The sequence below is a fragment of the Echinops telfairi genome, unplaced genomic scaffold (genome assembly GCF_000313985.2).
Source record: "Echinops telfairi isolate 266 unplaced genomic scaffold, ASM31398v2 ScPeMD7_70;HRSCAF=299, whole genome shotgun sequence".
Classification (NCBI taxonomy): Eukaryota; Metazoa; Chordata; class Mammalia; order Afrosoricida; family Tenrecidae; genus Echinops; species Echinops telfairi.
The window spans coordinates 13,349,492-13,364,284 of NW_022103968.1; the positions used below are offsets into that span (position 1 = coordinate 13,349,492).

Genomic DNA, 14,793 nt, shown 5'->3' on the forward strand with positions numbered 1-14,793 from the left:
TCTGGGGTCTTAAAGGCTTGAAGGTAATCAAGCGGCCATCAAGCTCAGAAGCAACAAAGCCCACATGGAAGAAGCACACCGGCCTATGCAACCATGAGGTGTCGAAGGGATCAGGTAAAAGGCATCATCAGAACAAAAAATCTTACCATAGTGAATGATGGGGGGAGTGCGGAGTTGAGATCCAAAGCCCATTAGTAGGCCACCAAAAAACTTTTACAGCTATTATCATTAAGGCAAGTGGATTAAATAATGGTACAGTAGTGATACATAAAATTTAGAAACACAAAGACATGCACATGTGATGTTAGGTGATGTTGAGTCCCTTTTTTGACTCAGAGATGCCATCAGACAGAACCAGAACTTTCCCATAAGATTTCTTAGGCTGTAAACTTTACAAAATCAGGTCACCTCTCGGTTACCAGCTGAGCACTTTAACCTTTGTGCCACCATGGAAACACACACATACAAACAAATTCACAAAATGGTTCTTCATATTTATAGTAAACACTTGACATTTACCCAAGGGACAATGAAAAACTATTTTTGATTGAAAATAATGTGTATTTGGGGTGGGAAGACTGGAAAAAGGAGATTGCTTAGAATCCTGGAGTGAAGAAAGTAACGTAACAGCTATATCTCCACCCCCAGTTTAAGAAAAAAACAAACAAAATTACATGTACAGCTCAAATGCCCTATATACCCTTCTCTGAGTACATTTCATTTCTACCCTAACAGAGATAATCACATCTTGAGATATTTATCATCCCCCTGCATATCATTATACTTTCACATAATCCCCCCCCCCAAATTTAGTGTTTCTTATTTAATCATCTTATTGGGGGCTCATACATCTCTATCACAATCCATACATACATCAACTGTGTCAAGCACATTTGTACATTTGCTGCCATCACCATTCTCAAAACATTTGCTTTCTACTTGAGCCCTTGGTATCAGCTCATTTTTTCCCTCCCTCACGAACCCGATAATTTATAAATTATTTCGTCATGTCTCATACTGTCCGACATCTCCCTTCACCCACTTTTTTGTTGTCCATCCCCCAAGGAGGGGGATTATATGTAGATCCTTGTAATCGGTTCCCCCTTTCTACTCTACCTTCCCTCCACCCTCCCAGTATCGCCACTCTCACCACTGGTCCTGAGGGTTCATCTGTTCTGGATTCCCTGTGTTTCCAGTTCCTGTCTGTACCAGTGTACATCCTCTGGTCTAGCTGGATTTGTATGGTAGAATTGGGATCATGATAGTGGGGGTGAGGAAGCATTAAAGAACTGGAGGAAAGCTGTATGTTTCATCATTGCTACACTGCACCCTGACTGGCTCATCTCCTCCCCACGACCCTTCTGTAAGGTGATGTCCAGTTGCCTACAGATGGGCTTTGGGTTCCGCACTCCTCACTCCCCCTCATTCACAATGGTATGATGTTTTGTTCTTTGATGCCTGATACCTGATCCCATCAATACCTTGTGATCACAGAGGCTGGTGTGCTTCTTCCATGTGGGCTTTGTTAGTTCTCATATTGTTTCTAAATGTTTTATTTATCCTTTCATAGCTTGCTTTTATGCACACATTGTTTTATTAATTTGTGAAATTTTAAAAGTCACTATTAAATGACATTTTTACAATGTGTACAATGAAATTTTTTAGTATTACTCTTCTAATTCTCTGTAAGTTCCACCAAATGATTAAGTGGGACCATGAAAATAAGGGATAGAGGATTCCAACTCAGGGATTGGTGAGTTTTGCCATTCTCCTGGCTAAAAGGATGAGCCACCTCACAACCAGGGAGAGAATTCCTGGGACCATCAAGGAAGAAGAGCTTGCAACCTCTGCCAGAGGCAGCAGAGGCCATGTCACAACAAGACCAGAAGTAGTCAAGGCAGGCCCATGAGACACAGCAGAGAAGCAGCACTGAGACTCGGAAAGTTTGAGCCAAAGCAGCAGGCAAGCTGATGAGCTTCCTGGTCCCTGAGGACAGAGGCCAGGGACCTGTGGCTGAGTGACTGAAGAACAAAGAGGGACTTGGCTATTGGCTGAGGGGAGGAGCTGCTGTGGACCAAAGACTATAACCTTAACGTTTCATGATTCTAATTTGTGGTTACCCGTTAATGTCCCTAATAAACACCGATAATTGTAATTTTTCGGTGAGTTCTCTGTGGTCTTTAACAACAGATTATCGAACCCAGCAGAAAAGTAGCGTGTTGTGGGAGGTGCAGCTCCTGCCAGAATAGGGTAAAAAAAGGTAGAAGTGAAGGCATGTCTGACCTCTACCTGTGGCAATTGGCCGTGGGCTGGTGTGGAACTGGTTTCTACTTCTTCCGTGGGCAGCCAGAGGTGGGCAGATGTGGCCCCCACATTGTTTTCAGTGTTCTCTGGCACTTGGATTTCTGAAGTCGTACCCTCAGGAATCATAACTAAACCTGTTAAATGTCTTTCTCTTTTTAAAAATTAATTTAATCTGGTGATCTCATCATACCTAAAGTTATTATTAGCCTAGTTATTAAAAATGAAAAGATTTACAGATTATTTTATAATATGGAAGGTTTTTAAAAAAAAGATTCCAATATCAACAACTCGACTACAGGGTTATTTAGAAAGGAAAAAAAAAGATTCATTTATCTCATAAATGAAGTTGTTATTTCTAGTGCTATCCAGTCAGCCCCACCTCAGAAACCAATGCACAACAGAACGAAAGTGTCTAGTCCTGTGCCATCCCCACAATTGTTGCTCTACATGACTGAAGTAAGCGATGAGCTAATTCTTTAGTAATTGTTATCTGTTACTTTTACTTTTTATGACAGAAGAGGTATTCCTTCCCCTATCTGAAGGTAATTTTTACCTTATACTCTTCTAACTCATCAGGAAAGTCAACTATTGACCTTTCTTCTGTAACCTTCAACCTCTTTCCATATAACACGTCTCACTGATACTTAAATATGACATATTGAGAGACCAGTTACTAGTCTTCAGCAAAATTTTACTTGCACGTAATATTAACATTGTTTGATCATTTCTAAATTCTGTTGGCATAACTTTCTTTGGAATTGTATACGTATGGATCTATTTTAGTTAGTTGACTGATCTTGTTTCTCACTAATGCCTTCAGTGAAATTTGGAATTCTTCCTTTAATATCATTGGTTCTTGATCATATGCTACCTCTTGAGATCACTGACTGATGACCATGTTTTTTGGTAGTGGCTGTGCGCTCTATCCATCTTCTTTTGATGCTTCCTTTTTCATTCAATATTTTGCCCATTGTATCCTTCAATATCGCAATTTGAAAGTCTAGAAGTCCTAATCTAGATGGCTTTCTCTTCTGTTGGCTTAGTTTGGAGGGAAGGTCTTTGCCTTCTCTGAGCATCTTTAGGTCCAGCATTTCTTAGAGGTCTCCACGTGTCTTGGTGTATCTTCATCTGGGCTTAGGAGGTTCACACTATAGGGAAATACTAAAAGATGTATTCCACCCCCAGATCTTCTTTCTTGATGGTACATAGGTCCCTCTGATCTCTGCTTGCTTTTAAAATGTCTTTATATCTTAAAAGAGACTGAGTTAAGATACAATCTAACTTGATAGATTACAACCTGCTTCATTAATATAACTGCCTCTAACTTTGCCTCACTGACACCCCAGAAGTGCGGATGTACAACACAGTATAATACAGATCACAAAATGGGGGATAACTGCTCGATACTGAGACTTATAGCCCAGTCAAGTTAATTTGTACTTTGAGGGGATACAAATCAACCCACAACCGATAGTTTATACTTACTTTTTGAAACACAAGGCAAGGTTATTTTATGAAAGTAAATAGGTCAGAAGATTAAATAAAATCTATGAGAAAAGTAAAGGGTTACAATAATCATTGCAGAGAGTGTGAGAGTAAGGATTCAACATTGCAAAGCAACAGGGAGGTCCTACTGAAGGCTGAAGTCCACGAATATATGCTAGATCTAGTCTCTCTTAGAATTGCCTGATTACTGGCACAGTAGTAGATAACTGATTGAATGAGAGTTGGAGTCATGCCAGATGGATACAAAGAAAGCAGAAAGGCGTCAAGGGGAAGTATGAACTAATCTAAGGATAAATAGGTAGCTATGGATATGCAGAGGAATAAATACATGGGCAGATGCTACTGGAGAGAAAGAGACAGACATGCACTCATGGTCCTGATGATTATGAAGGACAAATGGAGTAGAAGAAAACAGAATGCTTTATAGATTTTGAAAGTGAAGTATTTTTAGGTGATGGCAAAGTCCAGGGTATAATTATGGGACTGCTAAGTGGCAGAGGTAAAATAGAGAAGGGGGCATTGAAAATGTATAGACCAAAGACAGAGTGGTAGCTGAGCTGTTCTGGATGATGGAGGGATTGAGAGAGACGACCTGAGAGTGTGAAAAGTCTAACAAGTGGATCTATTGAGCTATGGAGTTAGTAGGGTGACAGTACAGTGAGGACGAGGTAGGATCCAGCACTCAGCATGAACCACCACAGTGGATGAAAAATAATGTTCTGAAATGGTATTTGGAAGTTAGGAAGACAGTAAAGAAACTTCCAACCATGACAGAAGAATCCTGCTTACAAACACAGTGACTCCAGACTCAGAGGTATCTTCTTTGACTCTGGAAATAGTAAAAATACAAAGTAAATGCTAAACAGTGCAAAAGTTGGATATCACACTTTTAAAAAGTCAGTTGTAGAAATTCACGACAGACAAGATATAGCTGTGAAAAAGACAGACGCACGGGGACATATGTTGACAATGTAACCTCTCCCGAAAGCTGTCCTGGTAACCATCAAAAGATTTAAGTTGATGTATTAAGTTTGTAGAAGCAGATCTTTCATTTTATTTTCTAAACTGGAGTTACAGAATTCACATGTTCTTTATTTAAACCCATGTTACTTAAAGGCGAACCTAAGTTCTTTCATCCTGTTTTAAGCAACATAGAATCAACAATAGAGTTTAGGTAGGATCTGAATTTTTCCCTAAATGTTATTGTTGTTGAGAATATACATAGGAAAAAATAAACACCAACCCAACAGTTGCTGCCTGTACAATTTAATGATGGTGACCACGGCCGTCTAGTCACCACCCGCCTCTCGTGCTGCTCCTCCGTTTGTCAAGCCCACGGCCCACAGCTCCTACCCATTATTTCATGCTGCTGCTCTCAATGGGATCCCATATAGTTCTGAAAAGAACATAATGCTCAGGCCAGATAGTCCACTTTTTAGGCTCAACTGTTTTAAGATTTTAGGGCTATTTTGGTTTAAGATAACCTCAAGGCAATGGTAACCCAACCTCCATGACTCCACAAAGCCTAGAGGCCATCCTGAGAACCTGAAATTCTGTTCTCCAGTCCCTGCCACCCCAATCCCCAATCAGTGTCCTTCTGTGAAATGTTCAGTATTGGTAGCCAAACACCATCCAGCAACCTGGCCTCATGACGAAGAGTTGTGGGTGGAAGCAATTAGCAACACATTCTCTGCCTTGACTCATTCCCTTCGTTTCCTGATTCTCCTTCTTCCCTGGTGCTCCAGGTGAACAGAGACCAATTATCATGTCTTGAATGACTGCTCCCAAGCTTTTAAGAACCTGAGCACTAAGGCTCGTGACTAAGCAATCAAGAGAGTGGAAGAGAATCCCTAAACATGTTATTAGTTAATCAACTGGCATGCCCCATGAAACCATGACTCTAAATCTCCAAATCAAGGAACCACATTTTAGGATGTGTTGGTTGTATATAAGTAGTTTCAGTTGCTTTTCTGTGTGCCTTTGGGAGGGGGGGCGGGCATCATTGTAAATGCATTATAGGTATCACACAACTTTTGCCAATTCAAATTTTGGCAACTTACTGACAGTGATTACAATAATTGGTTGTGAAATTCTATCTGTAATCAATGCAGATTTCTATATCCATTGACACCTCTCTGCATTTCTCCCCTGGTAACCACTAATGAAGTTTTGTCTCTATACATTTGTCTTTTCATGTAAGTGAGATCATCTTAAACATGTCCTTTTGTAATTATTTCACTCAGAATGTCTTCAACCTCTATCCTAATTGTACATGTTGTAGTTTGTATTATTTCTCCTATTGACTAACTACTATTTCATTGTATGTACATACCACCTTTTGGTTATCTATTTGTTGATAAGTAGGGTATTTAAGTTGTTCCCACCTTTGGCAATTGTAAACAGTGCCCCAATGAATTCTGGTATACAAGTACCTTTCAGAGGCTTTGGGGTATAGACCTGGGAGAGGAATTTCAGCTAGCACAATAGCTTTTAGGAACCCTGGTGGTGTAGTGGGTTACACGCTGGGCTGTTAACCACAAGGTCAGTAGTTCAAAACAACCAGCTACCCACTCCTGGGGAGAAAGCAGCTTGTCTCTTCACTTTTTTAGTGAAGTCTTTTGATCAACAAAACATTTAAATTTTTATGAGGTTCCATTTATTTTGTCTTTTGTGGTTGTGCTTTTGCTGTGATATTAAATAATCCACTGTTAAAAGCTGGCCTTCTCAGAATTTTTATGATTTTAGTTTGCACATTTGAGGCCTCTAAAAAAATTGTTTGTTGTTGTTTAATGTAAAAAAGAAGGGGGAAAACCCACATGAGTTTCAAATTTCCATCTCAATGTTATAAACAATAATGTGTGACTGTTCTTTCCCTATTAGATAATAGAGTATGTAAGGATATAACTTTGCCTGCTCTTCTGGGAGAGTTCCTAACTTTTACCAAAAAGTAAAAGCAATGTGGACACTTGGAAGTTTAGGGAAAGAAGTAAAATGAACAACCTTCAATTACTTTCTATTTCAACATAATTTTCCTTTAAAAATTCACAAAAATTCTTTTATTATTAAGATGTTTCTGTCATAACCAAAATTGGGAGAGGGAAAAATAAACAAAATCTTCACAAAACAGCCTTGCTTTTCCTGCACTTAAGCTCCTGTCGAGGGAATATGGCATCATGCTGGGTGATATGTAATATGCTCGCCCAGGTTAAATGTCCAGCTTTGAACTAGGTGCCAATTTCTAAATAGAAGAACCTCTTTCAGATGCTTAAAAGAAACTTCGATTATTCTTCAAGTCTTTAATTTTGGTTCGCTGTCATCTATGCCTTTCATTGACTAACAGGCAGCTTTTGGAATACTGGTAAGCTTTAAGGTAACATTTTAGGCATGCTTGTCTTCTGTTCACATATTACTGGACCTGGCCAGGTATGCAGCAGCTGTCCGATGCACAAAGTGCTCATACTATATAATCTCAGACTCTTGCAACCTACATATTTTAAAGAACTCATTGAGCCCTGAAAGGCAAATGCTATCATTCAAGTTCTAATTACATGCTACCTGGGTTTTACAGAACAGAAAAAAAACAGAATACTGTATCTACTAAATACATATTTTGACCACAAGCAACTGCAAAATAAATATACAAAATATTTTCTGAATGTATCAGTGCATAAAGAGCTCAAGAACTGCCCTATTAAAATTATGTTCTAGTTGTTTCTTGTACTGATTTCACTTGATAAATTAGTCAATCTATGCCACGTCAAATATTCAAGCAAGTACATTTGCATTGTTATTGACAGACATATAATTAACTCTGAGAATAAAAGAACCCAAAAATCAATTTATGATTACTTCTTTGGGTCTTCCCATTAGTCACTTACATTGTAATTGTGGTTCCACTTTTAAAATCTTTATCTACACATATACATATCATTTTAAGTACAATTATAAACACAATTATCTCAATTACTAATTAGTATTCTATGAACTGTGAACATCATATGTTAATTTTATTAGTGAAAATACAATTACATGATTATCTACATAAATGAGCTGATTAAAAAGCAATGCACATTTATGAGCCTATATTAATTAGTTTTTACAGCAAATGTTTCTAAACACTGCTAGGGATTTGCTCCACCATCTTGCCAGAACAAACACTAGAATCAACATTTTTTTAAGTATAGGTAAAGATCAGAAAATTATATTGCCATCTTCAGGAAATAGACTCTGACAAATAAAATATTACAGAGAGTAAACCTTTCCATTACTCACATTAGTTATCTGTCTTCTGAGGGAAAACACAAGTTTTGTACAAAAACTCATCTGACCTTTTAAAAAATATTGCCCTAGATTTAAAATTTCAGATACTTGACATATAAGGGGGTACTTCCCAAAAAACGTAATTTGTTTTTCAAAGCTATGTATTTAGATTTTTTTTAACTAAACAACCTTTTCACCTTCAAAGTACTTTCCATTATACTGAATACATTTGTCAAATCTGCGATTCCATTCTTGGAAATATTTTTCAAACTCATCTGTTTGGATGGCTGTCAGCACCTCGTTTTTTCTTCACCTCCTCTATGTACATCCTCAAATCGCTGTCCTTTCATTTCCTTCTTCATTCACAGAAACAAAAACAAGTCACATGGAGTGAGGTCAGGTGAGTAAGGTGTGTGGGGCAAGAGAGGCATGATGTTTCTTGCCCCAAACTGGCACACTGAGATGGCTGCATGAGCAGGTGCATTGTTATGATGGCAAAACCAGTCCCCTGTCTGCCAAAAATCAGGCCTTTGTTGCACCATTAGGCAATTGTTTTAGAACCTCTAAACAGAAAGCTCGATTGGCAGTCTGACCTGGTGGAACAAACTCCAAATGCATTATCCCCCTCACATCAAAAGACAAATGAGAATCGTCTTAATCTTTGATTTCACTTGATGAGCTTTAGGGGGGAAAGGTGTCGATGGTGTCTTACACTGTCTTGATGTTTGCTTTCGGGGTTATAAGCATAGCAGCATGTCTCATCACTAGTAACGACCTTGAATAAAATATCTGGGTGGCTTCGGAGCTATTCTTTCAAAGCATGGCATGTTTCCAGTCAACGTTCTTTTTCCAGGGCAGTTGGAACCCAAGGCAGCAATCCTTCTCATTCCCAAATGAGCTCCAAGATAGTCCAGATAACTTCCCCATCACTTCAGTTGTCCAATGTGGTTGTCAGTCTTCAAGCTCAAGTGCAGGGATTTCAGTCCATTCGGGAAGTTGATGGATGTCCAAAATGAGGTTTGTCATCAATCAACATTTCAGCTTTTTTGAAACAAGAAAGTCACTAATACAATTGAGTTTTTCCCGTAACACTGTCCTTGTAAGCTGTGTTCAACATCACAACAATTTCTGCACCAGGAGACAAAATTTCACAGCTGCACACTGTTCTAAATCGGCCATTACAAGAAATGAGGTTTGAGGGAAACTGCTTTTATGAAAAAATTCACTGTTACCAGAACCTTCCCACGCAACACCATTGGGTGCACTAACTCAAAGCTAGTTGCTTGATGCTCGACTAGTGTGAGAAATGCATTCTACGAAAGTTCTACCCAACAATGCTTTTTACCATTTTTTGGGTACCCCCTCGTATATATGAATTTTACAAAGTGAAATGCTTACGATGTATTCAGAACTGTTTCAATAACAAAAGCTGTAATTAATCAATTGTTACTTTCATTATAGTAGGTCAGTCATTTTAAACGTACATATCCCAGGAAAGTTCATTTAACTTCTCTGTTCCTGTTTTCTCACCTACAAAAGGCAGCTCACTTATGATGAGGGCTCATGGCAGGCACACAGTAGGTGGTCAGTAAACGTTACGGACACCTTACAGGTTGGGCTGCTAACCACCAGCTGCTCTTCAGGAGAGAGATGGGGCTTTCTACTCCTGTAAAAAGTAACAGTCTCAGAAACTCCCAGGGGCAGTTCTGCCCTGTCCTATGAGGTCACTCCTATGAGTCAGCATGGACTCCACAGCAGGGAATATAGTGAGTACGTCTTATCTAATTTGGATTACATGTGTCTCACCAACTACTTGAATTAGCAACTTAACTGTCAATTTTGAAGGCATTTATTAATTTTTTTTAAGAACTAGGAAGGTCTACATCATGCTATTGTTAATGTTGTGCTCATCTTAGCAGTTGAAGCACTGTTCAAGGCTTCACTGAATAACAGTTCTCTATTTTTAAAGATGGCCCTGTCCCTATTACAGCACTACTGGTGCTCGCTCATTCGTGGCAAACATTAATGTGGACTATGTGCTCTAGGCACTGGGTGCAAGTAGTATCCTGTATCCAAAAATGTGAGAAAAAATTAATTCCAGATATTTTGCTCACAAAACAGGAAGAGAAACAGACACAAGCACAATTGTGCATATTATTAAACTGTAAAGTAATGCACTGAATGCTGTATTAAATTCTGTCCCCAAAGTGTTCATAGGAATGCTTCCCAGGTAGAGACTGAATCTATGACTATTTTATTGACAAAGAAAAAGGGAGTGTCTCCAGAGGTTAAATTAAAAAGACATTTTTATTTAAAGCAAACAGATTTTCTCAAACAGACTCTCATTATATTCTGCTAGCTTAGTCCATCATTAGGTGAGAAATATGGATTTCTGTCCCCACCCACAAAGCCAGGCCAAGACTGATGTTTAAAATGATGCCCTTAGTTTCCTAACTCATCATCCTGCCTCTATCCTCCTCATCCGGGCTAAGAGAGATCTTCCTAAAACTGTGTCCATCACACCTTCCCTGATCCATGGCTCCCTCTAATCCTTGATATTAGCCCTGTAGGACTAGACTTCTTTCCCAATATGCCTTAGGCATTTTCTGCCTTCTCCCTTTGGTTCCTGTCCTCCCCTGACTGCCAATGCTTTTCTCCCATTCTCTTTGCCTCTCCGAAATTCTCCGTACTCTTCCAAGCCCTCTTTCAAGAAGCCACCAATTTTTCTGGTCTCTCTTTCAAATAACTCACTCACTCACTGCCATCGAGTCAATGCTGACTCACAGAGAAGCCCCAGTGGGTTTCCGAGACCAGTTTCCATGTCTGTTTATGGAAAGAGAAAGCCCAGTCTTTCTCCTAAGGAGCTGTAGGTGGTTTCAAACTGCTGACCATGTGAATCACAGCCCAATGGGTAACCACTACACCACCAGGGCTTAAATAACATACTGCAAATGCTGCAGGAAAGTGAGACATGCTAGTTGAAAACAGAAAAAGGGATTCGTTTTAGAAGAACGGAGTATCTAAACGGGGGTAGAGAATTAGAAAACAAAAGGCAGAAATACATTTGGAAGTTACCTTCCATCGGTTCACCAATATAGTATGTGTCTTAAATTATTTAAAATTTAGTACTTATTCAACAATTATTTTCCCATGGCATTACTCTTTTTATATCCTAATTACTTTCCAAAAGGGGCCTTGAATTCACCATTAATTACTTCATCACATAAACATATTTCGCGAACAAGTACCTATTATAAGTGAAGGTGCTACTGGATGCAGCCCTTTTAATATTGCCAGACATAGAACTCCAGAGACCCACACATGAAGCCTGTGCTTCTTAACTTACCGGACACTTAGCTCTTAAGTGAGACACCCTGAAGAGGGCAAGTTAAACAAGGCTTTACCATCGCTAATTAGCATGCTCGCCATGGTCAATACCTTCTCTTCCAACTTGATTTTCTCTTCATTAAGCTCCTCGGTTGCCTTCTTAATTTTTTCCCGACATCCGATTGTTTCCAATCTTACTGTAAAGACAATTTATAACCTGAAACCCATCCAGCTCTCTAAAAACCCTCGTGGTGGGGGCACTGGTAAGGCACACTTTAGCTTTGGTTTTCCAGGGTAGAAAAGGAACTGTCCTGATTGCTCTGCCCATGCGTGGGGAGTTCCTTCTGCTCCAAGTGCTCATCTGGAGAAAAGGTCCAGCCTGGCCCGGCCCGTTCCATTCCATCCCAAGCCTGTCCCCAGGTCCAGGCCCAGGCCCCGGCTCAGCTCCCACCCCCTGGCCCAGCCCCAGCCCCAGCCCCAGTCCCAGTCCCAGTCCCAGTCCCGAGGTCCGGCACCAGTCCCCAGTCCCCAGGGCCCAGGCCCAGGCCCAGGCCCAAGCTCAGCCCCCAGGCTCAGCACCAGCACCAGCTCCTGCCCCAGCCCCAGCTCCAGCCCCAACAACAGCCCCTGGCCCAGGCCCAGGCTCAGTCTCCAGACCCACGCCCAGGCCTCAGGCCCCAGCCCCAGCTCAGCATCAGCATCAACACCAGGACCGGCCTCGCCCCAGCCCCAGCCCCAGCCCGCAGGCAGACCTTCTTTCATCAGGCGGCGGCTCTCCTCAGCCTGGTGCTCCGAGAAGATGATTTGCTGGAACAAGGACTCCAAATCCATCTCGGACCTAGGCTCCTGCGGATCCTAGAAGGCACAATACAAAAGAAGGATCCTTCTAGAATCTAGAACTAGTCCCGGATCGGCCCTCTTTCCATTCCCTGGCCCTCTTTCCCTCCGCCTGGCAGGAGCCCCAAGCGGGATGGAGTCAGGGGCGGTGGGGAATGGAGTGGGTTGGGGTGGGGTCTTGGGGCGCTAGCAGGGCTCATCCAGCTGGAAGGGGACCCCCTGAATCCTCAACCTCGACCTTCACCCCTGCTAGGACCCAGATCACCCTCCTCTTTCTTGCAGCGCCTTGCCCTCGGGAGACCTTACTTCTGGAAGCTTCTGCCGCCCCTGTTAAGCGTCTACCAACCTGTTTCTATCTTATTCTGCTTTGGTTCCCTTCAGTCCTCCGTCTTGGAACTCTCTTTTTCCCTCTCAGAAGAGCGCCCCACCGGCCCTCACGGGTCTCCGAGTGAAACCAATATGGCGGCCGTGGGCTTCGAGGCCCTCGCCACGCGGAGCCTTTTCCCCTCGACACCCTCTCTTTTCTGGGGATAAGATGCTCAAAGAGCTCTTGCTCCCTCAGCCAAATAGGCACTTACCAAACACACTCCGAAGGAAACCTCCCCAGAGGCCGCAGTCGTGGACTCAGCCGGGCCTTGGCAGAGGGGAACTGCCCTATGGTGTCCGGGGGGGCCGGGCCTCGGAGGGGAACTGCCCTACGGTGTCCCGTGGGGCCCAACCTACGCAGGCGCGCTTTTCAGCGATGCGCGCGTCCGAGGGCCCTGCTGGGGAGCTGAGCTCAGGCTCCGGGGCTCCAACACCCCCCTGCTCCATACAAAGGACCCGTGGTTCTAAATATAAACTCCTGCAAAGTCTGACCCTTTGAATGTGGTTCAGACTGCTCTAAATGTGCAGTGTCTGACATTCCACCTTAATCATTCCTGTGTGTAATCAGGGCATATCTTTTTTGTCTGCTTTAAAATTAATCACTGCCTTTTGTAATCAAGCTGCACTGATATTACCACTTCAATATCTGCGCAGTATGTGTCAGGGACCAACGTGGTTGCTAATTAAAGCTTAACCGTGAAAGGCACCTTTGGGACTTTTGCCTGGGAGCTTTTAAATTAAAAAATAAAATATTTTTACTTTTAGTCAGTCAAAATATTGAGATTAGAATGCACATTTGATTTCATTCCTGAACGGTAAATTGACACTGGTGAAACTTTAAAAAGTATTTTCTAGTTACAAAATATGAGAATTAAGTAAAATACCACTGTCATGGAGTCAGTTCCAACACCAGAGACCCTATAGGACAGGGCAGACCTGCTTAGAGTCCCCAAGACAATAAATCTTTACTGGAGCAGAAAGCCTCAACTTTCTCCCAGAAGTATTTGAACCGCCAACCTTTGGGTTAGCAGCCTAAAGCTTAACTCAGTGTGCCACCAGGTCTGTACATTTTGTCATACTCTCTGCAGGATGGCAAAGAGTTGCAATCGACTCAATCAATGGCAGAGAGCTTGGTTTGGATTTTATCTATAGGAGGAGGCTTTTAACAATTCATGGATAGGTGGAACTAAAAGGTAACGGAAGTTTTCCACGAACTTTTTATAGTTGCCTCACACAGTGCACTTTATAGGTCAATGGGGCAGTATAATGCAGATAATCTATAGTATCCATTATAACTATTCCAAGTTTTCACTTTAATTCCCATCAAGCCATGTATGCATAGTTTGATTTTTAACTTTATTATAAATGATTGCATACTAAAAATAAATAAATAAACTAAAAGATTGCATACTGAAAAAGAATAATGACACAGAAAAGAATTACCCACACATTCCCAATTAAGGAAAAAATACTAATGGCATTTTGGCTATGGCCTGGAATCCCCATCACCTTGCACTTTACAAACTTAAAATTGCTGTGATGATACGGTGATGGTAATGGTGTTTATTGAATATTTTCAGACATGATTCAGAGTACTTTGGATCCTTTTGAGAATGCCTTTAGTATTGCTTTCACAGCATAGTGGGGGAAACTGTGGCACAGCACAACGGAAGTATCTTGCCAAGGTTGCAAGTTTGCAAACTTCTATGGCAGAATGAGCTCAGAGGCCATCCATGAATTTAATTTTGGATTCAGCTCTTTTTTCCTCCTATTACATTACTCATATTACAAAATACGCAAGCATTTTAGCATTTCATTGAAAATCCTTCATAAATACTTTTTTATAACTTCACACTTCTCCATCATATGGTGCATGTGTAAAATTTAGATATACAAGAATAAATTCCACTCGTTTCATCTGCTCAAGGATGAAAAACAAAGCTGAAATTGTGGTTTGAACCATTTTCTTTGAGCGCTCGTTTGGAGGCTTATGAACTGTACCACGGCTGCCATCAAAGGAAGGGGCTTCCAGGAGATAAATTATATTACTAATTAATATCACTCCCTTCAGAATTATTTCCCATGGACTTGCACGGGGAGCATCCTCACAAGGAGGCTGGTTTTCAAAAGCATGCTGCTATTTAACATTCCAATTTTATTAGTTACACTCAAACTCACATTTATTATTTAACA

The 14,793-nt window shown here is 41.2% G+C and overlaps 1 protein-coding gene across 1 annotated transcript in view; it reads right to left on the bottom strand.

Annotated features, from left to right (window-relative positions):
- Positions 1-12,228, bottom strand: part of CCDC172 (coiled-coil domain containing 172) — a 44,716-nt gene extending 32,488 nt beyond the window's left edge. Inside the window, exons 1-2 of the mRNA XM_004700916.2 lie at positions 12,150-12,228; positions 11,509-11,594 (exon numbers count right to left, since the gene is read on the bottom strand). Of these exons, the coding sequence (XP_004700973.1) occupies positions 11,509-11,594; positions 12,150-12,228 (165 nt within the window). The remainder of the gene's footprint in view (positions 1-11,508; positions 11,595-12,149) is intronic.
- Positions 12,229-14,793: the final 2,565 nt, after the last annotated feature.